The 25,566-nt window shown below is 48.5% G+C and overlaps 1 protein-coding gene across 11 annotated transcripts in view; it reads left to right on the forward strand.

The window, feature by feature from the left end:
• MINK1 (misshapen like kinase 1) overlaps positions 1-25,566 on the forward strand; it is a 51,414-nt gene that overhangs the window by 17,185 nt on the left and 8,663 nt on the right. For all 11 annotated transcript variants that reach the window (XM_037808292.1, XM_037808294.1, XM_037808291.1 and 8 more), the window contains exons 2-12: positions 17,082-17,147; positions 18,936-18,992; positions 19,085-19,210; positions 21,199-21,309; positions 21,755-21,845; positions 22,322-22,452; positions 22,774-22,828; positions 22,982-23,060; positions 23,313-23,488; positions 23,957-24,026; positions 24,394-24,604. In XM_037808292.1, coding sequence (XP_037664220.1) covers positions 17,082-17,147; positions 18,936-18,992; positions 19,085-19,210; positions 21,199-21,309; positions 21,755-21,845; positions 22,322-22,452; positions 22,774-22,828; positions 22,982-23,060; positions 23,313-23,488; positions 23,957-24,026; positions 24,394-24,604 — 1,173 coding nt within the window. The remainder of the gene's footprint in view (positions 1-17,081; positions 17,148-18,935; positions 18,993-19,084; positions 19,211-21,198; positions 21,310-21,754; positions 21,846-22,321; positions 22,453-22,773; positions 22,829-22,981; positions 23,061-23,312; positions 23,489-23,956; positions 24,027-24,393; positions 24,605-25,566) is intronic.

Below are 25,566 nucleotides of genomic sequence, written 5' to 3' on the forward strand. Positions count from 1 at the left end.
CTCAGGTAGGGACCTAGGTATTTTGGGACAACTGTTAGTTAGGGCTTGGCATGGTGTGGCCCCAGTGCACTTTTTTTTTTTTTTTTAAAATCAGATATCAGCTCTTATTATTTTTTTTATTGTGAACTTTAACCTATATGCATAACAGTGATAACTTTCAAAGTATGATTTCACAAGTAGACTAACTTTCTTTTATCCATATATCCATTCAACAGGCAGGCACTGAGTACAGTACAGACACTGAGAATTTAGTTGAGCAGAGGAGACAGACAAGTAAAGAAGCAATCACAGAACTAAAATTGGTGCCACGGAGCAGGGTGGGGGTGGAAGGGCAGTTTAGGGTGCTGCGGGAGCAGAGGGATAGTCAGAGAGACTTCCTGGAGGAGGTTATGTCCGAGTAGAGGTCCGGAAAGATGGGCATGAGGCATCCAGGAGAGGAGGGGAGATTAATGTACTTGGAAGAATGAGCGGCATGTGCTAAGACCCAGAGGGGAGAACATGTCGTGTTAGAAGAATGGAGAGAAATCCAGTCGAGTGCAGGGCTCCTGTCTCTCAGCCTGATTCCTGCATTCGCAGGAAGCCAGATGCACCAAGACAGGAATTGTTAGGGCTCCAGATATGCCATCCCTGGGAAAATCCTCTGTAAGGCAATCAAATCAGAGCCCAAGGAAGAAACTGTGGCCCACAGATGGCAAATGGAATCTAAGGAACAAAGCTCTGGGGAGGCAGTGCGGTGTGTGCCATGAGAAGACAACTTGCGTTTGCCCTCAGAAGACTAACCAGGCTTGAGTTCTCGCTATACCCTGACAAACAGTTAACTTCTCATCCTGCCCTGCTTCTCCACAGGGCTGGGACCCACACGGAATGACGACTGAATGCACCTTGTAGATTGCAAAGTGCTGGGCGGTGGGGGTGGCAGCAGTTGTGAGGCAGTGAGGTTGTCCTGCTGGCCACTGATGGAACCCGATTCCCAAAACCTTTTAGGTAGTTGCTGTAAAGTACACATCAGCCCTACACCTCTTGAGAAGAGGCAGAATCAAGCTGCTCTGACAGCTTGTAACATTTTTAAAGCAAAGGCCTTACTTATGGTGAGACTTGGGAAGTGAGTGTTAGGGATGGAAAGGTGCGATGCCCTCTCGGCTGCCTGGAGGTCTTTGCAAGGTTGGGGATGGCTAGAATGACCTCCAGCAGTTTTCAGACCCAGGCCTGTGGTTCTCTGCTTTCCTTAGAAGGCTCTAGAGGCAAGTGGGAACTCAGAAGCAAGCTGTTTATTTTTTAGGTTTTTTCGTTTATTTTTAAATTTCTGACTGTGATGGTATTTATTTTTTCCTTTTCCCTTTCCCCGCTTCCCCGGGGTGGCATCAGGAAGGGACCGTCTGTCCCCTGCCTCATCTGCGGCCATTTTAGAACAGCACATGGCTGCACAAATTCTGGTCCTCATCCCCCACCCGCCCCCCACACCCAGCCTGACTTTCTCTGCTCTGCCCTCCCCTCTAAAACCTCTCTCCTCTAGCTCCCTCCCTGTGTCAGCTGCCCACCTGTGGGCCTGTCCATCTGTGAAGACCTCCAGTCAGGATCAAGCCACCGCCCTGGGGTCCCCGCCCGAGGCAGCTGGATCTGTGGGGAACCCAGGCATGGAGGTGGCAACATCGACTTGGTGAAGGAGGAGGGGAGCTATTGTAGCCTGCTTGCTCTAGGCAGGGCCCCCTCTGCTCTGCCTGGTCTCTGATGAGAATGGTATTTATGTTCATGTATGTGCTGTGTCTGAACTTGTTTCTGCCTCTGCGTGTATTGGCAAGTGTGTGTGTGTGTGTGTGTATGTGTGTGTCCTTCCATGTGTGTTATAGGTCCTTTGGGCGCAGGACCCAGGAGGAGTGACTTAAAAACCACCTGCCTTCTCCACCCCTCAGCACACAAATATCTTCCCTGGATTTTTTTTTCCCCCTCCCCTCTACTCCTGGGGCCTACTTGATTTAATTTCCTTTACTCCTGTCCACCATTCCCATAAAAGCACTTCAAACATGTATAGTGGTTGATAAACAGAGGACTAGTACATCACAGTGCATAATCAGAATAAAAGGGATTTGATTAGGTTCCACAGTGTGAGAGGTGGGGTTAACCCAAAGCTGAGTGGACTGTCAGTTTTAGAGTAAGGAAAGCTGGGAAGAGATTTTTTGAAGGCTTCATTAAAGAGTCCAATTTATTATTGGATGTGATGGGCAATAGGGAATTGAGGAGGGTTTTAACCTTCCCTCCGTTCTCTCTTCCTTCCAGTTTATTGGCTCAATTAAGAGATGCTCTGATAACCCCTTTTCCTCTATGTACTTCCTTTCTCATCATAGGAATATTTCATCTGTCTTTCATGCTTTGGCTTTCGGCCTGCTTTCCGCACTGAGCCCTCTGGGGTTGGAATGGAGGTAATGCTACATATTTCTCCTGGCTGGCTTTGGGGTAGATGGAGACTGACTTAGGCATCCTGTTTAGAAAGGCTGCTGCCTGGCTCTCTAGCTTCCCTTTGGGTCCTTGGGGGCTGCGTCTGGTTTCTTTGCTTGGGTGGGACAGAGGAGGCCACCTGATAAGACTTCTCTTGCCAATCCTCTTACCCCTGTCCACAAACCTGCTCCTGTTTTCTCTCTCTCTTGCACACCCACACTTACCTACTCTCTCTGTCCTTCTCAGATACACACATACTCTTCCATATTTTCTTCTCGTTCTTGCGCATTCTTTAGCTTCTCATAGTGATTGAAGGATGTCTCATTTTCCACGAAGACCACTTGCCCGCCCCCACCCCCTTCCATATTCTCCACCAGTGCCAGGTAAGGCCTGGGCTCTTCTTGGGAAATCCTGTCTGCCCCCGTCTCTCTGGGCTTAGACCCTCACCCAGTGGTGGCTTCAGTGTATCTCCTAAAGAAGGAGTTTAGGGTTAAGAATATGGTTGGTAGTGGCACTAAGGGATGGGCTTTAAAGCTGCTTTTGCATGGCAGTCACTGTCTTAGTACTTAAATTGCTGGAGATTTTTGGGGGGTTGGCTTTGAGGGGGCTGATAGAGCCTATGGAAGGTTAAAGACCCCTTTCCCCAGGCCGTCTCTTGGTAGGTTGGACACTGCCTTTACCACCCTCTTCCTCTTACAAGGGCCTTCTGGATTACAGGAAGAGCTCCGGAAAACAGGCCTATTATTTTCTTCTAGGAGAGAGGGAGGGCCTCTCTGCCCGGCCCAGGCTCCCTCTCCTTTGAAATGGGATCCGAGAAATGGAGGCTCCCTGCCCGGCAGCCATGCTCTCTCCCAGGGCAAGAGTGGTGTCGGCTGGAGGCTCTTTCATGCCAGCTCTTGTTGGTTCCCCGTTTAGACCACAGGTTCCCATTCCCCTTCCCTACTGGGCCCATAGTTCTTTTTTCCCCCTTCCCCCACCTGTTCTTCTCTATTCCAGGTTTCTCTGAGTCCTTCCTGTCCTCTGAGCTGTCCTGTGGGAGCAGGGGGTGGGTGGTGGTGGTAATCAGCAGGGAGGGGTGGGCCTGTCTTCTCTAAGGTGCGGAGCTGGAAGGGAGGCTCTCCCTCCTCCCTGTCTCATAGTTGGCTCACCCTGACTTGTCCTCCTGTCCCCCCACACCCTGTGGCAGCCCCACCCGCTGGCGCTGTTCCCTGCCGGGGGTAGGATGGTACTCGCCTGGCTTTGGGAACCTGCCGGGGCATATCCGAGGGAATAGTTGTTGCCGGGCTCGAGGCACAGGAGGGACCAGTCCTCCCCTTGTCTCCACTGGACTTTTTTTTATGTCCCTATCCCAAGGACTTCCAGCCCTGCCCACCAGGATTTATGGTTCCGCCTCTTTCTCCCATTCCAGTAGCCTCCTAGCATCTCCTGGAACCTTTAATGGTTCTTTCCAGGTCTGAAATTATATAATTATAAGTCTCAGGGATGAGCAAAAAAGTGGGGCTGCGTTTTCCTGTGCTAGTTGCTTCTACAGTTGCTTCACAGGCAATCTCCCCCCTCATAGTTTAGCATGTGTAACTCTTCTCCACATGTTCATTCTCTTCTCTCTGTGTTGGTGTCTGATTTATAAGCTCCCAGAGGGTAGAACTAAGTTTAAGGAGACATTCTTTGACAGGCACTTAATAAAGATGCTGGCTAATATTGATAATAACAGTTTGTTAACGCACTTGGGGGAAAAAAAAACAAACTTTATCCCTCCAGGGATTTCATCCACATGTACAGCAGACACAGCATGAATTCTGTTCCCATTTGTGATGAGCAATCTGAAGCACCGAGGGGAGAGGCACACTGAGAGAAGAGGAAGTATTAGTGCAATGAGGACTGGAGGCCAGGGTTCAAATCTTCCAGCTCTGGGCCACCTCCAAGAGAGCTGGCCCCAAACCCAAAGTGCTTGCCTCCTTTTGCCCATCCTGTCACCCACCCCTTTCATCCTGGATTCCTCTGACTGCAGAGTTCTCCTGTACGTTCCTAGGTATCCACGTGCCAGCTGTGAGGGATAATTATAATTTACTGTATTTTACATCAGGCTTACTGCTGCCTTGCTTTTCGTCAGAGCTGCGCTTTTCATTCCCCCCTTGCCCTTTCTCCAGCTGTGAACTGTGGAAGAAGCCCAGAGAGTCCCTTGAGGGTGGGCAGGGCAAGGAAGAAAGAGCTCAAGCCAGTGTGTGCCTGGGCCCCTCCTGGGCTGACTGCCATGAGCCCTCCACCATGGTGTTTGCTGATGGCTCAGAAAGGGTCGAGGTGTCCTGGCTGGGCATTGCACAGCCAGTATTTATTCAGCATCTTCATGTGCCAAAGGCTGGGGGGATTCTGAAGCATAAGGAGGTGTCTTTGGGAAATTTGGGTGCTGGCAGGGGAGATTAACACACTTGAAATAATCAAGGAGAGACAACTGGTTCACTGCTGCCCCACTGGCCACCACAGGCTGCATCGTCTTCTCTGCCCACCATGCTTTGCCCCTCTTCTCTCCTTCCAGTCCTGTATCCTCAATTTCTTCCACAGACTTTCCTTGACCAAAAGGCTCTGTCTGCCTTTAAACATGAAATCACCAAGTGTTTGAGTACATGGTACATACTCAGATACACACCTAGTGCTGTGAGAAGAACAGGAGGTGCAGACTGCAGGCAGTTCCTGAATTATATTCGAGGGTGATAACCCTGAAACAAGTGCATGGCATTGATTACATGTATGTCAGGGGTAAATATGTGTATGAAACATGTTCCCTTGTGTTATACATGGAATCGCACCTGCCAAGAAAGTCTTTGCAGTTGACACCACTGTTGTCTCCTCACTTCTGCACAGAGCAGTGCGTATTAATTGTAAGTCATACAGACGTCGTCCTGAGCAAAGTACAGTGACTCTAACTTCACTCTATTTGTTGGCACGTATGAGGGGGTCTGGCAGTTGTTTCAGAGTCCCATTCATCAGTGACTGACCCCGGCACTTTTATAATGCCTTCCATAGCCTCTTCATCAACTGAGGGCTATAGATTTCTAATATATGTAAAATAAGGGAAGATAAGGAATTCTTAGTAATGAAAGATCTAGTTAGTGAAAGAAAGCAGCCACAGACTGTTACCACATGTGCTCACTATACAACAAAAGTAGTTTTGTGTATGATATAAGTTCATAGCTGGGCAGATAAAATGCCACGATTTTTCATTCAGGCACCCATGTGAGTACAAGGCTGCATTACTCTCATGCTCTGTAATACCCAGGTGCACTTGAACATTTTTCCTACCCTTGAGGAGCTCTGTTCTACTTGGGGAGATGAGAGATAGTCATGTAAAAAGTTAAATGGTGATGGTGTGGTCTGGCTTGTTTGGCTGCAGAGAACCTGCTATAGTGTAGCATAGATTCTGGAGCCAGGCTTCATGGGTTTGAATCCCAGCTCTATTGCTTAATTAGTTGTTTGACCTTAGGCAAGTTACTTAACTTCACTAGAGCCTCAGTTTCCTCATCTGTAAAATGGGACAATAAAAGATCTCTACCTCATGGAGTTATGTGAGGATTAAATCAGCACTTAGAGCGGGGCCTGGCTGTTGATACTATTTTTTATTTATTTTAAGATCAGGAATCTCATTGGAATCTGAGCACAAGAACTGCAACATTGCCCGTTTCTTGGAACTGGAACCGTAGGGTGGTACTGGATTCATGGTGACACCTGCAGACAGCAAGAAACAAGTAGTCAGTTTCTCTCTCACCTCCATCTCCCTCTCTGCCCCTCCCAGCCGCTCTCCTTCTACATCTTCTTGGTTGTCTATGTATAAGCCAGCCCTCTCTGCTCATGAATAGCTTCTGCTTTCTTATACCTAAAACGATCCTGGCCTCTCCAGTTTTGACTGAGCATGTGCTATCTGTCATTTTCCCTCTGGGTTTCTTAGTTGGAATGGCTGAGGGGGAGATTTGCCCTGGCTCGTCTTTACTCTTCGGTCTGGGACTGGCTGCCCGTGGGTCATAAACTCATAAGCTATGGCTGGCTCAAGAAAGAGGACCAAATGTTCCAAAACATGTTCCCTTGGCAGGAATTTCTGTAAGCAGGGCAGACCACACTGCAGGCCTTGGAACCAAATTTTAGAGGTCAAACCTTGGCTCCACCACTTGTAGCTGCATATAATCCTAGGCAAGTCATTTGCTTGTTCTAAACTTCCTTTGCCTGTAAAATGGGTGTTAACAACAGTACCTACCTCAAAGTTTATTCTGAGATCATACTTCAAAAGTACTCAGCACTACCAGGAACAAAGAAAATGCTCCAAATTGCTACCTATTATGATTACTACCGTGATGTGGGAAGGGTGAATGATGAGCTGAGACAGACAATATGGGAGATAACATAAGGTAATAAAGATAAGGGCCAGAGGGATGGGACAGAAAATAGCCCTCACTGTTCAGGAGAGTGCTAGGAAGGCTTTTAGACCACAGGTTGAATCTCTCTGCCTTAGAGGAGCCTTCCCTGGTTCCCCAGACTTGGTCAAGTTTGTTCTCCTAGCTCCTATACTTCTCCATAGCACATAAGACTCTTGTAGAAGTGTTTAATGTCTGTCTCCCCACTAGAGTGGAAACACCGTTCCAGCCCAGACGGCTTCATTTTATTCACCACTATATTCCCGAGCCTAGCACAGTTCCTGAAACACCATCAGGAAGCAATAAATAGTCATAGGGTTGGCAGTTCCATGGAGCGTGGACTTGAGCATTTGGACTCATCGAGTAAGAACTGGAAAGGACTTGTTTCTTATCTTGTTGAAGGGGAACCCAGAGTGCTTAAATGACTTGCCCCTCAACACACAGCCAGTTTGTAGCTCCAGTTAGCCCCAGAGCCAAGGCCAGAAACCAAATTGACTAACTTGGTCATGTGAGTTATTTTATTATTTTCTGCCTTTGTCTCAGTACTTTTTCATATGTGTTATATCTATGGAAACACTTCGAGGGGTCCCAAACCTTCCAGGTTAGTAGGGTAGCTTTCCTGTAGTGGAAACTATAATCAACAGTAATATATTGAGCACTATAGTGGGTGCTCTTAGCATTATTATTTTTAATAACAGCTTTATTGAGATGTAATTCACATACCATTCACCCTTTTAAAGTATACAACTCCAAGCGATTTTTTATTTGCAGAGTAGCACAACCATCGCCATGATTTTAATTTCAGAACATTTTCAGCACCCCCAGAAAGAAACCCCATACCTATTAGCAGTCCCTCCCCATCCCTGCCCCGCCCCCCACCCCCTGATCTACTTTGTGTCTCTATAGATTTGCCCTTTCTGGGCATTTCACATAAATAGAGTCATATAATATATATAATCATATAATATATGGCCTTTTGGGTCTGGCTTCTTTCACTTAGTGTAATGTTTCCAAGGTTCATCCATGTTGTACCTTGTGTCAGTACTTCATTCTGTTTTATGGCCAAATAATAGTCCATTGTATGGATATACCATGTTTTGTTTATGCATTCATCATTTGAGTTATTTCTGCTTTTTGGCTATTATGAATAATTGCTGCTGTGAACCTTCATGTATGGGCTTTTATGTGAACATACATTTTCAGTTCTCTTGAATACGTACCTAGGAATGGAATTGTTGGGTCATATATGCTAACTCTATGTTGAACATTTTGAGGAACTGCTAAATCTGTTTTCCAAAGCAGCTGTACCATTTTACATTCCCACCAGCAATGTGTGAGGGTTCCAATATCTCCACATCCTCACCAACACAAGACAAGAGTCTTATGTGCTATGGAGAAGTAAGTATAGGAGCTAGGAGAACAAAAGACATCTATTGTCATGATGTCATGGCAAATATGCACATGAAAAGATGCTCAACATCATTAGACATCTCTGAAATGTCTATTCAGATCCTTTGCCCATTTTCTTAATTGAATTGTTTATCTTTTTTATTGTTGAGGTGTAAGAATTCTTTATTACTTCTGGATACAAGTCCCTTATCAGATACATGATTTACAAATATTTTCTACCATTCTGTTGGTTGACTTTTCACTTTCTTAATGATGCCCTTTGAAGCACAAGAGTCTAAATTTTGATGAAGTCTGATCTATTTTTTTATCATCATTTCTTTTGATATTACTTCATTTGAGGGTATTATAACTGAGAACCCATGGCCTATTCTAAGGTCCTGAAGATTTACTTCTGTGTTTTCTTTTTAAGAGTATTATTTTTATGTCTGTGATCCATTTTGTTTTAATTTTTGTATATGGTATGAGGTAGGGGTCTGATTTCATTCTTTTGGATGTGTATATCCAATTGTCCCCTCACCATTTATTTTTAAAAAAGAGTATTCTTCCCCCGTCCCCCATTGAATGGGCTTGGGACCCTTGTCAGAAATCAACTGACAAAAAAAAAAGAAAGAAAAAAAAGAAAAAAAATGATCATGTGGTTGTATGCATAACTATGTGATGATAATGTGAGCCAGTGATTGTATGCTTCGGAGGGTTTGATGGTGTGTGAATACATCTCAATAAAACTGCATTAAAAAAATCAATTGATCATAAATATAAGAGTTTATTTTGGAGTTTCTCAGTTCTATTCCATTGATCTGTCTGTATGTCTGTCCGTCAGTATCACATGGTCTTGATTACTGTAGCTTTATAGTAAGTTGTGAAATCATGAAGTGTAAGTCTTCCAGCTTTGTTCTTTTTCAAGATTGTTTTCTATATTCTGGGTCCCTTCATTTCCATATGAATTTTAGGATAAGCTTGTCAATTGCTGCAAATAAGCCAGTTGGGATCTTGATATTGAGAGGAGTACATTGACTGTGGGGATCACTTTGATAGTATTGCATTGAATCTGTAGACATTAATAGTAGTAAGTCTTCAGATCCATGAATATGGAGTGTCTTTCCATTTATTTAAGTCTTCTTTAATTTCTTTCAACATTGTTTTGTAGTTTTTAAAGTTTTACACTTTGTAGGTATTTTTATTCTTCTTGATGCTAGTATATATGGAATTGTTTACTTGATTTCATTTTTGGATTATTCACTGTAGCGTATGGGAATGCAATTGATTTTTGTATGTCAGTTTTGTAGCCTCAACCTTGCTGAACTGGTTTATTAGTTCTAATAGGGTGTTTTGTTTTGTTTTTTTAAGAATTTCTTAGGATTTTCTCTATACAAGATCATATCATCTGTAAATAGAGATAGTGTTACTTCTCCCTTTCCAATCTGGATGCCTTTTATTTCTGTTTCTTGCTTAACTGCCCTGATTACTTTTTAAAAATATACATCCTTGGTCTTACTCTTGAGAAACTTAAACTCTTGGTGGAGATGAGATTAATGTGTGAAACTGAGGTTGAAATTGATGGATGGGATAGCTCGTGGTGGCCTGGAGGAGCTAGGGAAAACTTTCTGAAAGAAATGTGGGGTTTTGTTTTAGGCTGTATCAACCTGGGAAAATATGGACGTGTATTGTGTGCCTGGGAAGGGAGTCAGTGAGGAGAGAGGTGGGGTGGCAGCGCGGTTACAGGAGAAGGCGTCCCGGTCACCTAGAGCTGGCCACCCTGCCCCCACGTGCTCAGGCTGCCTGACTTCACTCAGATCCCTACTGCTCCCAGATGGTCCTACAGCTTCCACTCACCTGCTAGTAACTTCCTAAAGCAGAGTTCCTCAAAATGGGTCCTCCACCCCACCCAACCTCTGCATTAGAATCACTCGGGTGTTTCCTGTTCTTCACCCCAGACCTGTGGTGCTAAATGAGAATCTCTGGAGGTGGGGCCTGGGAGTTTGCTTCCCAGGTGGTTCTTGTGTATTCTGAAGTTTGAAAACCACTATCCTAAAGTACCGTGCGCATTATCTACTCCCAAGCTTTTCTACCTTATTCAGGTCTTTACTCCCACTTAGCAGATGATCTTCCCTACAACTTAACCAGCAAAGTCAAGGCTCTCAAGTATTTACTGAGCTACCCCTTCTTCCGTTCCTCTTTGCCTCAACAGACCACAGTCTCTTTCCTTCTCATCTCTTCCTGTCCTGCTTTCTCCCTCTTCATTAGCTCCCCATGTTCCCTTCCCTTCCCACGTCTGAGAACAAAGAATTGGAGCCTCAGGAGAAAGAGCTGGAGAAGGCGTGCAGCAGCAGTGTCACCGAGCTGTACCAGTGTGCGGGGGGCAGGCCAGACCTGCCTTGGTGGCTCCCCTCAGAGAGGGTGACCAAGCATGGACAGCACGGGATTTCAAGGGCCCACGTTTGGAGCCAAATCCATGCATGAATCATATTTGAGCTGTGTTGTGCATTTTTGGGCATTCTGTATCCTTGGGTGTGTGTATAAGAGAGAAATAAGTACTGCTGTGTTTTATCGGTACTGTAAATCAGTGGAAGGTAGTTTATGTACTAAGGAATATGTATGTTTATTTGACATCATAAAAGATATCATTTTCTCAGTTATCTTCTCTCTTCTGAGCACCATCAGTCTCCTCCCTTTTTGGCTTCTTCCTTCCCAAGCATGAGAGATCTTCCCTATTTTGAAACCCCTTTTGTCTGACCCTGCTGCCTCCTGTAGTCATCATCTGATTCCCTGCTACTTCCTTTTGAAAAGTTATACTTTTCCAAACAGGGTGCTGCCCCCACTGCCTTCACTTCCCCACCACAGGCCTCCAGTCCCGCGGGCTGCCTTCTGTCGCAGCTGTAATTCCTGGAGAGGTTACCAGTGGTTTCCCAGGTGCCACCACCAGTGGTCTTTGTCTTTTTTTTTTAATTTGTATTTTGTTAATGTATTTACAAACATAACATTTCCCATTTTAACCACTTTCATGTATACAATTCATTGGTGTTAATTACATTCACAATGTTATGTTACCATCCATTAGCAAAACTCTTCTGTTACCCCAAACAGAAACTCTACCAATTGGCAATTAACTCCCATTCCTCACTGCCATCTTCACCCCTGGTAACCTGTAATCTATTTTCCATCTCTATGAATTTGCTCATTCTAATTATTTCATATCAGTGAGATCATACAATATATTTCCTCTTGTGTCTGACTTATTTCACTCAATGTGATATCTTCAAGGTTCATCCACATTATTGCATGTACCAAAACTTCATTCCTTTTTATAGCCAAATAATATTCCATTGTATATACATCCCACATTTTGTTTATCCATTCATCCGTTGATGGACACTTGGATTGCTTCCTGCTTCCATCTTTTGGCAGTTGTGAATAATGTTGCGATGAACATTGTGCAAATATCTGTTCGAGTCTCTGCTTTCGGTTCTTGTGGGTATATATGTAGAAGTGGGATTGCCAGGTCATAGGGTAATTCTATACTGACAGACTTGTTTTCCACAGCAGCTATGTCATTTTACATTCCCACCAACAACGTGTGGGTTTTTTTTTCTATTTCTCTCTATCCTCGCCAATACTTGCTATATTCTTTTTTTTTCTTTTCTTTTTTTTTTTTTTTTTAATAATAATAGCCATCCTAATGGGTGTGGAGTGGTTATCTCATCGTGGGTTTTGTTTTGCATTTCCCTGATGGCTAATGATGTAGAGCATCTTTTCATGTGTCCATTGGCCATTGTAGATCTGCTTTGGAGAAGTGTCTATTCAAGTCCTTGGCCCATTTTCCAACAGTGGTATTCTCTCAGTGCTGCAGGGGACTAGTCTGCAGCATTTACCACTATTAGTCACCTTGTCCTTCCTGGTGGGCGGCCTCCATGACCATTTCCTCTTGGGCGTCGGTTCTCCTTCTGCTCTCTAATATGTGGCTTGGGGCCATTCTTTTGAGATGAAAGGTTTGACTCGTGTTCTTCTTTTCTGGATACTCTCCTTGATTTCTTGTCTGATCTCCTATTTCCACCTCTCACACTCACAAATGACCCCTGAAACTTTACCTCCAGACCCTTGTCTCTAACTGCCTGATAGACATTCACTCCTATGCATTCCCTAACATCTCAAACTCAGCATCCAAATCCCAGCTCCTATCCCTCAGCCCGGCAGGGCCTTCCACATTCTTAAATTCCCATCTTGCCAGCTGAAAATGTACCCAGCCTCCAAAGCCCTTTCTGTCATCTGGAATCATAAGCAGACTTTTTACTCAATCCAGTTCCCTCTTTGTGTGAGGAAAATGAGGCCAGAGAACAGTTAAATCTTGCCCCAGGGACACACAGCGAATGTCAAAGTTCTCACTTAGAAAGCCCCTTTTCAGGCTCCTAATCCAATGCTCTCTCTGCCATACCATGCATTTTTTTTAGTGCTTTCGGTTGCTTTTTGGGCATATAATCATATACCACCTTCTATCCATGTGTGGGTACTTTGTCATCTATAAAATCATAAGATCCTGGAGGGAACATAAATGTTTCTTATATATCTTTGAGCTCCCCATTATGCCTCATTCAGGGTTGGACATGTAGTTAGTGCTCAAGAAATAATGGATGGATGAAATAAGATAAGGTTGCCTTATGGATTTTCCCTGATTAGGATCTAGTCCAGTTCAGGGTAAACATTGGCCAAGCACTCACTCAGAAAATCTTTATTGGTTGGTTAGTGATGGAGCAATTTAATCAGGCTGAGGTATTTGGGCTTTCTTTGAGGAGTGGGGGCCCATGCTGGTTCTGGGGCATCAGAGTAAAATTAGGAAAGCTCCATTTTAGGAGGGTAAACTCTGTCAGTGGCAGCAGAGAAGATGTAGTGAGGCAGGCGCTCCGGGAGGGAGCAGAGAAGGGCTTGGTCTGGGGCAGCAGCTTCAGTAACTGAGAGAAAGAGACAAACCAGGGACATTTTGAAGGGGGAAATGACAAGAGTAGGCAATTGTGATGTGGAGAAGGAAGGAGGAGGGGGAGATACTGCAGAGGTGGGACTTTGGTGTGGAAAATGGCGCTGCTGTTGAACAGAGGAGAGGAGCAGGCCACTGCGGGGCATCGGTGGAGTTAGGGACTGTGCCCGTGTGCTACCTGCACTATCTCAGCGTAATTCTCAGAACAGCCCTTTCAGGTAGGTGTGGTTTCCCTCACCTTATGGATAAGGAAACAGGCTCGAAACCACTAAAATCGATATCTGAAGCCAGTGTCTCTAACCTCAGAGATTGTTCTTTCATCCCTGAGTGCTGCCCAAACGTGTGGGGAGGAGACAGATTGAGAGTTAATATTATAAAATTAAATTTACTTGTGCAGATTCAAGGCGATGGTGGTGTACCATTTTGACTCTTAACAGGCTAATCTTATTTTATTTCCCCTCTTAGAGATTAGGAGCTTCCAGCAAATCATGACCATATCTCCGTTTTCCTGTCTCCCACCATCTGAGAAAAAAAACGAGAGCTAGATGCAGGAAAGGACTTCCCACTGTCAGAGATAAGGGGCCGCAGAATGGATGAGCTCTTCTTTTGGGGAGATGTTTAGGGAACTGTGTTCTCTGAGCCTCTAAGTCTAGAATCTCAGATGGCAGCAAAACTTCCTCCAGGTCTCTTGCCGCCCTCAGGAACCACTCCTTAGTGCCACCACTGCAAGCTACAAACTCCTCGTTTTCCTGTGGGGCTGCAGTTTTTTGGACCTGTTAAAAGTTTTAGTAGCTTCAGCTAGAGCGTCATAATTAAACATAGAACCAAGAAGTTCTTGATCTAGTCAGCATAGGCCCCTGCAGAGCACCTAGAAGGACCCCCTTCACCCTCTGAGAGGAGAGGACAGAGGAGGCAGGATTTGGATGTCCTTTCAGGCTGCTGGATGCCAGGCCCTGGCCTGGGTGCCGGGCACACCCTGGTGAACGAGGAGGATTCAATTCCTTTCCTTGGGGAATCTACAGACAAGTAAAGGTCCAATTACAGTGCATCAGGGTCAAGCTCTGGGGCAGGGGGTACAGGGAGCCAGGACTCCAGGGCCTGCCCTCCAGCTCCCCTCGCTGAGGAATGGACAGACACAGTGTACAACGAGGACGTTCTGTCTCCCTGGGCTACAACATGCCCAGACTTCTCCTGAAGGTCTTCCTCAGTGGGTGACGGTTTGTTGTTGTTGTTGTTGTTTTCAAAAATCCTGTATTGGTTTTCACAATCAGGGATCAGGAATGATGTCGTGAAACATATGACAATGTGGATGAACCTTGAAGACATAATGCTGAGTGAAATAAGCCAGGCACAAAAAGAGAAATATTATATGCTACCACTAATGTGAACATTGAAAAATGTAAAATAAATGGTTTATAATGTAGAATGTAGGGGAACTAGCGATAGAGAGCAATTAATAAAGGGGGAATGATAACCCAATAAGAACAGATAAGCTATTGTGGGTAAATTTAACATTCTGGGAATGCCCAGGAATGACTATGGTTTGTTAATTTCTGGTGGGTGTGATAGGAACAAGTTCACAGAAATGTTGCTATATTAGGTTATTTTCTAGGGGTAGATTAGGAACATGTTGAAAGTAAAGTGGTTATTTTAGGTTAGTTGTCTTTTTCTTACTCCCTTGTTATTGTTTGTTTTGTATGTTTTTTTATTGTATGTTTTAAAAAATTTTTTTTGATATAGTTAATTTAAAAAAAAAAGTTAATTAAAAAACAAAAACAATGAAAAAAATATGCAGAGCACCCCTGAGGAGCTGGTGGAGAATGCAGGAGTGTTGGGCTTCCCCACCTTGATGGTTGCTGATGTGCTCACAGACATAGGGGACTGGTGGTTTGATGGGCTGAGCCCTCTACCGTGGGACTTGCCCTTGGGAAGACTGTTGCTGCAAAGGAGAGGCTAAGCCTGCCTATAATTGTGCCTAAGAGCCTCCTCCCAAATGCCTTTGTTGCTAAGATGTGGCCCTCTCTCTCTACCTAAGCCCACTTAGCAGGTGAAATCATTGTCCTCCCCCCTACGTGGGATCTGACACCCAGGGAAGTAAATCTCCCTGGTATTCCCTGGATTCCTGGGGAGGAATCTAGACCTGGCATTGTGGGATGGAGAACATCTTCTTGACCAAAAGGGGGATGGGAAAGGAAATGAAATAAGCTTCAGAGGCAGAGAGATTCCGAAAGGAGCCGAGAGGTCACTCTGGTGGGCACTCTTACACACAATATAGACAACCCTTTTTAGGTTCTAATGAGTTGGAATAGCTAGCAGTAAATACCTGAAACTATCAGGGTTCACACACACATGCACACATGCAACAAAGAACGATGAGTAACACATCATGTCTTTCTTGAATCTTGAAGACGCTTGTATAAAAATGTAGCTTATGAGGGGTGACAGTGTGATTGGGAAAGCCATATGGACCACACTCCCCTTTGTCCAGTGTATGGATGGATGAGTAGAAAAGTGGGGGCAAAAAAAAAAAAAAAAAAGGCACCCAGGTTCTTTTTTACTTTAATTGTTCTTTTTACACTTTAATTTTTATTCTTATTGTTTTTGTGTGTGTGTAATGAAAATGTTCAAAAATTAATTTTGGTGATGAATGCACAACTATATAATGGTACTGTGAACAACTAACCCTAACGCTAACCCTAACGCTTTGTATACTTTGTATGACTGCATGGTATTTGAATATATATCAATAAAACTGAATTTAAAAAAAAGCAAAGTTTAAGAAGGGCAAACAACCTGAAATAACTATTTTTGCTTCCATCATGGTCCAAGTTTGCATTAATGTGGTATCTTAAATGCAGTTGAGTAAAGATTTCTAATATTAAAAAAAAAAAAAAAAATCAGGGATCACATGCTTTTAGGATTATCAGCCCAGAGGCCCCTGGTGTTGCCTGGAGAGGGTATTTCCTAAGTGCCATCCTCGCTTTTGCCTCCCCTCACAGTCTCTGCAGGTGCTGGGGAGGGGTCTGCCCTGTGAAATCCCAGGACCATCCTGCAGGAGTGTGGACAGCCCTGGGGTGGTTTCTCTCTCTCGGCTTGCAGCTCCACTTCTCAAAAAAAAAGGCCCTGCCAGGACCAGGAGCCTCTTTGGAGGCTTTGTTTGAGCCCCTTGGGCCTTCTCCTCCTGGCACCACTAGGAAAGTAGGACCTGAAAGTTCTCCCAGCTCAGCCTCCCCCTCCTAGTGGCCCTTTCTCTATCACCTGCTCCCTCCCTCCGTGGAGTTCTTGTCTGCTACCCCCAAATGCCTCAAATCCCTGGCCTGGAAGCCCCAAGTCTGCTGAGAATGAGAAGGGAAGAAAAGGATCGAAGAATGTTAGTTCTCAAATCCCTGCTCCCTGCTAGCTTTCCTCATCTCTGCTTTTTAAAAATCAAGTAATGATAGTGAGCTTTTACTGAACACACCCTCTGTACCAGGTACTATCTTAAGCATTTTATGGGCATTGCCTCATTTGGAATTCCCCCCAGCTCTGGAGGGCAGTACTCCAGTACCCCCAGTTTACTGATGAGGGAACAAACTCAGAGTTTGCCACTGAGTTTGAAATTAGGACATGGGTTTGAAAAGCCAGCTAGGCTCTGGCTTTAGTTTTCTCTCACCTCCTTCTAACCTCCCCACAGAACACTAACTTGGCAACCAGCCCGTGACAGGACAGCCGGCCATTAGGGTTTCCTCCCTCTACAAACCCCCTAGAAATAGACCACTCTTCACACTCATATCCTGACTGAATACCTGTTCCACACCCCGCTCCAGCTGCATAATCCTTTTCTCAAGTCCTGACACCACATTCTTTTTTCTCCCCCCTCCCCTCTCACCCAGGACCCTGCTGGAATCTTTGAGCTGGTGGAGGTCGTTGGCAATGGGACCTATGGACAAGTGTACAAGGTGAGACTAATGGTGCAGAAGTGTCACCTGTACACCTACTGGGCCCTCTTGGGGGTTGTGAGACGTGGGCTCAGGTCTGGAGATTTGAGGGGAGTTCTGGGAGATGACAGGGGTCGGGGACCCTCGGAAAGGGAAGAGAGGACCTGGGAGAGGGAGCAGAATAAAAGTAAAAAGGAAAGAGAGCAGCAAGAAGTGGGATGTTTTTGCTGGCCTCTGTCCAGCACTATTCCCGGGCGTGGCAAGAACAGGTGGGGAGCCTGTTGGGGTGTGGGCCCGGAAAGCAGGAGTGCAGCCTGGAGCTTTGGGGGGGGGGGGGGGAGTATGCATATGTCAGAGCTCAGCTGGGAGTTCAGAGTCAGAGCTAAAGTAAGAGGTGCAGTTTGGCTCCTCTCAAGACCACAGAGAGACCCAGGACCTGGAGTTGGGGTGCCCTAATGGTGACCTGCCAAGGGGAAGTGGCTTTCTGAACACCCACAGCTGGCATGTGGCAGAGCTGGAGCCAGAGCTCAGGCCTTCTGCTTTGGAGGGGGCTTCTCTCCCCACCAAAATGGTCTTTTCCTGGACACTGATTGTAGCTTTCAGCCTGGCCAGCCCTCTCAGATGGCCTGTCACTGGTCACACTTGGATGGGCAGAGGGGCCCCAATCGGAAGGAAGAGTTTTCCAAGTGGATGCTGCCTGGAGCTGGGGAGACCCCCTGGCGCACACACCCTGGACTTTATCTCCAAACAAGATGCATCTTATTGTCACACATTCCCCCTGCATCTCCCTGTGTTTCCTGGGTCACTGGGCCCACCTGCCTTTTTCTTCCCCTTCTTTACTTGAAGGCTTTAGAGAAACAGGCACCCCCCCTCCCCCCCATCTCTCACCTAGTCGTTGCCGTGGAAATTGTAGCTCTGCTGTGTTCTACTGCTTCTCTGGGCTTGGGGTCCTAAATGGCTACTGAGGATAAAAATAACTCAAGGGCTGGCAGTACCCACGTTCGTCCCGACCGGGGCTGCCTCCCACCACCCTGCTCTTCCCCAGGAACCCTTGGCCTTTCCTGTCTGGGCCTTACGTGGCTCCTGCTAGGAATTTCAGGAGGACGAAGGCAGAGGGAGGGATATTGGCAGGGACGTGCTCTAGAAGAGGAAGTTTCTTCCCATTAGGACTGGTAATGCCAGCTGGCTCCTGTGTGTTTCCCTGAGTTCTCTAAAAATCTCAGCTCTGCCTTTATTCTTTCCTTATCAACAATAAAAAGCCTGGGGGACGGGGATGCTGTTGGCTCTGGGAGAGGCTAACTGTCTAGAGGGGAGTGGGCAGGAAAGCATAAGACTCTTTGTCATGTATAGAAGAAGAGAGAGATGCAGAAGCCCCTCCCTCCCAGGCCTCCTTCCCCAGCCAGCTCCCTCTACTCTCCATCTCAGGATGGAGAAGTTTCTTTTACACCCTGCTGTAACTTCCAAATTATAGACAGCCCGAGACAGAAAGGCTGGAAGAGAGCCTAGTGTCTCCTCATTGCTCTGGAGGGTTGTTTTGCTTTGATGGAAGGAGACCCTTCATCTTTGTTGCGCTTATAGCTTGAAAATACAGTCCAGGTAGTTTTTCTGTTATTCATGATGGCTTAGGAACTCTCCCTCTGTATACCTGTATGACCAACACATAAATTGAGGTGTCTGGCCATGATGAAGGGCACTTTCTAAGAGAAAACAGCAAGAAAGATGTGGCCTCTCCCAGAACCAGTCCCTTCAGCCGTTCTGCTCCCTGAGTGTAGACTCAGATCCCTCCATGCTTGGCTCTCTGTCCTGCAGGGTCGACATGTCAAGACTGGGCAGCTGGCTGCCATCAAGGTCATGGATGTCACGGAGGTAGGGAGTGGAGCCTGGGCAGAGGGAGGCTTGGAATACTGAGAAGGGGGTGTTGGGGAAACCTCAAGGCTCACCGCCGCCCCCTCACCTAGGATGAGGAGGAAGAGATCAAACAGGAGATCAACATGTTGAAAAAATACTCTCACCACCGCAACATTGCCACCTACTACGGAGCCTTCATCAAGAAGAGCCCCCCTGGGAACGACGACCAGCTCTGGGTGAGACGTGCCCTTCCGCCTGCCTGCCCACCCCTCTCATGCTCCCCTGTCCCCAGGCTGCTTGTGGAGCTCATTGCCAGGACCCCGAGTCTCTTCTTGCCACCGTGCGGTGTAGACAGCCTCTCCCGTCTCTGAATCCAAGGGGGCCTTATGACTCACATGGGGCCCACACTCCAGCCCAGGATGGTGCATTGCAGTATCTTGTTCTCGGAGTGTTTGGTGGCAGGGGCCCTGGTATTCAAACCAACCTTGGCCATAGCCAGTTCCTCACACGCTGTCAGGCAGGAACTTAGGAAATAGTGAGCAGTTTGATCCTGGAAGGGCTAGAAGAGACCACAGGGAGCTCAGTCCATCAGTTCTCCTGCCTTTGAGCACAGCTCCTGGGAAAGCAACAGAACCAGAATATTTGTGGGAGGCCTCAGGACTTGGACACCCCCTGGCAGTGCAGATCCCTGGGATGGTTGTTCTAGCCAGAGCCTGCTGTAGCTCTTTGGGGCCTCCTCCAAATCCCCTCCTGGCCCGGGACATTCCTAAGAGTCCCTCCTCTCCCCAGCTGGGCCCTGGTGCCAACGTCCTTCCCGTCCTCGCCTCACCCCTGATGGCTCTCAACTCAGCCCAAGAAGAGGGCAGCCGGGGGCATGGCAATGGCCATGGGCTTTGGATCTCCTGCTGGGTCTCTCCTCCCAGGAGGAAGCTGGCTAACATGCACTTATTGAGCACCTTCTGTGTGCCTTGCACAGGTCAGCATGAGCCAAGGTTCTGCTTCCCTGGCGCTTAGTCTTTTTGGGTTCACACACACACATGCCCAAAGAACCGATGAGTAACACATCAGGTAGGTTTACCTGCCTGTGCGGGTAATGGGAGAGCACTGAGGACCAGAGTCTGGGCGCTGGGGACCAGACGCCCCCTTCCGGATCTGTTTGGCACAGTCATGTCCGTGTCTTCCCCCACCCCACCCCCTGCTCTGCTGGTGAAGGGGCAGACCCAAACTGGGCCTATGCAAATAACATCTATTACATATGCAAATATGTGTGCCACCCAGCCCTTTCCTGCGTTGGATGTTGCTTTTAGAAAACTTCTAGTGAAGAAGACACTTGGACAGGCACACCCATCCCCAGGAGGGCTGGCCGCCCGCCTCTGAGTCAGTGGTGCTCTCCCTAGGGTGCACACAGGGAGTGCCCCTCATCTTCCTGGCTTGTCTCTGTCTGTTTGGGGAGCTTCTCCTGAAGTCTTACCTGGCTCCCTCCTGCCGCTCTCTAGCGTACCCGGAGAATGGCTGATTCTTGGCCTCTTTCTTGCCTCCAGATAAGGGGTTGGCAAACTTTTTCTCCAAAGGACGAGATAGTAAATATTTTAGGCTTTGAGGGCTGTAAAGTCTCTGTCACACGACTGGACTTTGCTGTTGAACCAGAAAAACAGTCAAAGGTGATATGCAAATGAATGGACATGGCTGCATCCCAGACAACTTTATTTAAGGCACTAAAATTTGAATTTCATGTAATTTTCACGTGTCATAACATATTTTTCTTCTTTTGATTGTTTTCTAACCATTTTAAAATGTAAAAACCATTCCTGACTCACTGGTTATGCAAAAACGGCATAGCCCATCTCTCCTCCAGAGCAGTAGTTCTTAACCACGTGGGGGTTATAGATCCCAGAGGGAAATCGATGAAATCATTGGCCCCTTCCCCAAGGAAAATGCACATAGCTCATAATCTTGACTATAATTTCAGGGGGTTCCTTAGACTCCTGCTCTAAACCCAGCCCCAGCCTGCCACGTCCTTCCCTACTAGATTCCCTTCCCCTTTCTCTCCCAATCTCAGGAAGTTCTGTGGTATTTGTGGGGGAGTCACCTGCCCCTCGCTCTCCAATTCACACCAGTCCCAGTCCTCTGTCCCCTGCCCCTCTCCTCCAGGGGCCTGAGCAGGGAGAGGGAGAGGACTTGCCTGACTGATACTTTTCCTTCTGGGGCCTTCCCGGGACTGTAGCTGGTGATGGAGTTCTGTGGTGCTGGCTCTGTGACTGACCTGGTAAAGAACACAAAGGGGAACGCCCTGAAGGAGGACTGTATCGCCTACATCTGCAGGGAGATTCTCAGAGTGAGCGCAAGCCCTATCCCCCAATGCACGGGCTGGGGCCCTGGGCTGTGCCCCCCAGCTGGAGCTTCATTGTGGACATAGACCCTCCCCAGCAGTGGGGAGGAGGTTGTCAGTGTCCTCCTTAAGGACCAAGTCTGACGGGAGAGAGAAGATCCCTAGACTTGGGGAATTTTCCGAGTGTTGGAGGAACAAAGGCCCTTCTGTTTCCGAGCTCTGCCAGCTCTTTGTAACCCTGCACCTGCTGGGAACTGTCAGGGAGTCACCACCCTGAGGAAGCTCCAGCAGCTGACAGTTGGACCCCTGGGTGGAGAGGGTCTGCTCCTTCAGCCCTCCCAGCCTCGTCCATACTGACCTGCCTCCCCTGCCTTCAGCTCCCTTCCGCCTCCTCACCCTTTCCCCATCCCCTCTAACACCAAGGCTAATTTCCCCCCTTCTCCCGTCTCAGGGTCTAGCCCATCTCCACGCCCACAAGGTGATCCATCGAGACATCAAGGGGCAGAACGTGCTGCTGACAGAGAATGCCGAGGTCAAGCTAGGTGCGCTGGCTCCTCCTGAGGCCCCTGGGCCCCCTTTCCTCCAGGACAGAGATGAGAGGCCCACTTTTCCCCTCGGGTGGCTCAAGCCCAACTTCCTGTTTGCTCAGGAGGCTTGCCCCCTGCCTTTCCCTCCTCCTCCTCTGGGATGCCCTGCTCCTGCTGAAAATCACTCGGGAAGCCTTTTGCCTGTGGCCTGTTACGTGCCAGTGGCTGTGCAGGTGCCTCTGGGGAGGTGGATGCTGTGGCCCCGCCTGTCTGGTTACAGCACCGTCCCCTGGTCCCTTCACCTTGGTTTCCCCCCGAGACCCAGGAGGACAAGGCCAGGTTCTTCAAAATGTTGGTGGGGTAGAACAGGGCGCCTGGGGAGTCTCCGGGAGGACAAGGACCTCAGTGGTCACGGGGCACATGCATACAGGGTGTGAGGCGAGGGGAGCAGATGTGACTCCATCCTCACCCCTCCCTCCGTGCCCTCACAGTGGATTTTGGGGTGAGTGCTCAGCTGGACCGCACCGTGGGCAGGCGGAACACTTTCATTGGGACCCCCTATTGGATGGCCCCGGAGGTCATTGCCTGTGACGAAAACCCCGATGCCACCTACGATTACAGGGTATGAGGTGGGAAGTAGGGAGCACAGGGGCAGCCACGGACACCAAGTGAGATGGGGATGATGGGCAGATTGAAAATATTGGGGAACTGAGCAGGTTGGGGGAAAGAAGAATGAAGGGTTAATAAAGTGTTAGCAGTGAGGGGCAGAGTAGCATTTTATGGCAAGGAAAGTACTGATGGGAAAATTGGAGGAGTTGGAGGACAGGGCAGGGTTGGAGGCAAGCGCTCCCCCAGCAGGGGCGTGGCCCTGGGTTGGTGGGTGAAGGATTTACTGCGCAGAGTTCTCTGAAATACTCACCTGTCCTTTCTTCCCTCTCTGTAGAGTGACATTTGGTCTCTAGGAATCACAGCCATTGAGATGGCGGAAGGAGCTCCCCGTAAGTGCTGAGGCTGCAGGGGTGTGATGGCAGAGAAAGGGGGCCCCGGGTAGTGGCTGTAGGGAGGCGGTGGCCATGGGAGGGCAGGTTGAGAAGGTCCTTCAGGCTTTTGGCAAGGCCAGAGGGACTGACGCCGTCTCTTCCGCGTTGCAGCTCTGTGTGACATGCACCCCATGCGAGCCCTCTTCCTCATCCCTCGGAACCCTCCTCCCAGGCTCAAGTCCAAGAAATGGTGGGTCTCTGGGCATTTGGTACGTAGGAAGGGAGGTCTCTGCACAAGGCCCCCACCCCTACCCTAACACCCTCAGTATTTAGTCCTGGCGGCTTGGGCCCACGAAGGAAGTATAAAGAGGGGGCAGTGCTGCAGCCAGGAGACCCTGGGCCTGACATTGGGGCATAGAAAAGGGATGAGTGAGCCACACTCTTCGTCCTGCAGCCCCCTCCTTCCGAGGGGGCCCCCAGTGTGAGCCACTACCACCTCCAGGTCTAAGAAGTTCATTGACTTCATCGACACGTGTCTTATCAAGACTTACCTGAGCCGCCCGCCCACGGAGCAGCTGCTCAAGTTCCCCTTCATCCGCGACCAGCCCACGGAGCGGCAGGTCCGCATCCAGCTCAAGGACCACATTGACCGGTCCCGAAAGAAGCGGGGCGAGAAGGGTCAGTGGGCAAGGTGGGAGGCGGTGGGCCTTGGGGGGCGCCTCAGCCCCTGCTCTTCTCCACCAGCCCTGACTCCTCCTGCCTCCCCCTCCTGCTCCCCATCCAGCCCCAGCACCCCCTGTCCTAGGGGATCTCCTCTCCTAGCCTTCCAACCCCCACGGGGTTTTCCTCTTTTGCTACCTGACAAAAGTTGGCCTCCGAAGGAGGGTCGCCCTTTTACGTCCTTACAGATGTCTCCTGTTGCCCCCAAGTGTGTGAGTGCACATACACATTCCACCACATCCCACCCACTGGGGGGGCTTCTCCAGCCTGTCCAGGCCCAAACCTGAGACCCAAGGAGGTGGGTGGGGACCCCAGCGCTTGGTGGTCTAGACATGCCGTGTTGGTTATCCCCACCCAAGGTCTCCTAGCCCAGGGTGGGGTCTGGGGCACTGGGTGAAGAGACAGCAGTGATCTCCCCTCCTGCAGAGGAGACGGAATATGAATACAGCGGCAGTGAAGAGGAAGATGACAGCCACGGAGAAGAGGGAGAACCAAGGTGGGCCTGGCACATGGGGGTGGGAGCTGGGGGCCATCGCTGGCTGGCTGAGGGACTTGGCCTGGGGGTGGTGGGCATGAAGGGGAGAGAGCTGGATAAGCTGCATCCCTGAGTGCTAAGGAGAGACAGAGCGAATGAATGAGCAAGGAGGAAGGGAGAGGGTGATTTGGGGCTGAAGGGGTGGGCTGGGATATTAAAGGAGGGCAGGGCCAAAGTCTGAGCAGAAGAGAGGGCCTGGAAAGGACCTGGGAGCCACCAGGGGCAGCCAGTTGGTCCAGGGACATCCCCTCCCAGGCAGGTCCCTGGGATGAGGGTGGGAAGCGGCTGGGTTCCAATCCTGAAGTTCCCTTGTGCCACCCTGGCTCAGCTCCATCATGAACGTGCCCGGGGAGTCCACACTACGCCGGGAATTTCTCCGGCTCCAGCAGGAGAACAAGAGCAACTCAGAGGCTTTAAAGCAGCAGCAGCAGCTGCAGCAGCAGCAACAGCGAGACCCTGAGGCGCACATCAAACACCTCCTGCACCAGCGGCAGCGGCGCATAGAGGAGCAGAAGGAGGAGCGGCGGCGGGTGGAGGAGGTGAGCTGTCCCAGGGCCTGGGTACTGCCTGCCTCGGCTGCCCACTGGCCGGGCCGTAGTTCCATCCCCGGCTCCAGGAGGGCAGCAGGAGACCAGGGAGTGAGCTGGGGCCTCCCGGCAACTTTCCTTTTGGACTTTCATGGAAAGGCTCCACCACCCATTACTAGAGGTTCTCACTGCCAGGCCAGTCTTGGGCCTACTGTGCCCGCACCCCTGGCCGCCCTGTGGGGCTGCTTGTGCCATCATCATCCCTCCAGATCAGTGATTTCTGGAAAGCTCTACTGGTACCCACTGACCAGACCATCCCCAGCCTTGTTTCTGCATAGACATCCACTCAGGGCACATCTGAGTTCACGGAACAGAACTCCCAGGTGGCGAGGGAGAGCTGCCCCAACATTTCAGGCACTGGGCATCTGGCTCTGCCAAGCGGCTTTCTGATCTGAATGTGGAAAAGATCTTTCTAAACTCCTTCGTTTTACTTTTGATTATTTTGGTTTCAATTTTCTTTAAAGTACAGTCTTGTCAGTTTGGATTAATTGGAGGTGGGTGGGGAGAAATTCGTTTTACTTAATATAGAAAGGCTTACTTTTAAATAACTACAGGGTTGTTTTGTTTGGTTTTAAAAACAAACAAAAGAAACTTAATTTTCAGCAGGGTAACAAAATCATATCGAACAAGGCGTCCTGGAAAAGGCTGCAAAAATCCTCCATTGTAGACAAAGGCCCAGCAAAGTTCCCTCAAGCTGTCAGGACTCCTTACAGCTTGTGCATAACTTTGGTTTTAGGCAGATGCTTTGGTCAAAAGATTGTGAAAGCAAAGTGCAACCTGGACGACTGATGGGCCAAGTTCCTCTCCTTTAGATTTCCTTTCATCAAAATGTTGCTTTCCCGGGCACGGGCGTCTAGTGCCCTCTCGTGCCCACAGGCCGGCATGACAGCCTACCCTAGACTTCCAGGCACAGG

This window comes from Choloepus didactylus, chromosome 18 (assembly GCF_015220235.1).
Source record: "Choloepus didactylus isolate mChoDid1 chromosome 18, mChoDid1.pri, whole genome shotgun sequence".
Taxonomy (NCBI): Eukaryota; Metazoa; Chordata; class Mammalia; order Pilosa; family Megalonychidae; genus Choloepus; species Choloepus didactylus.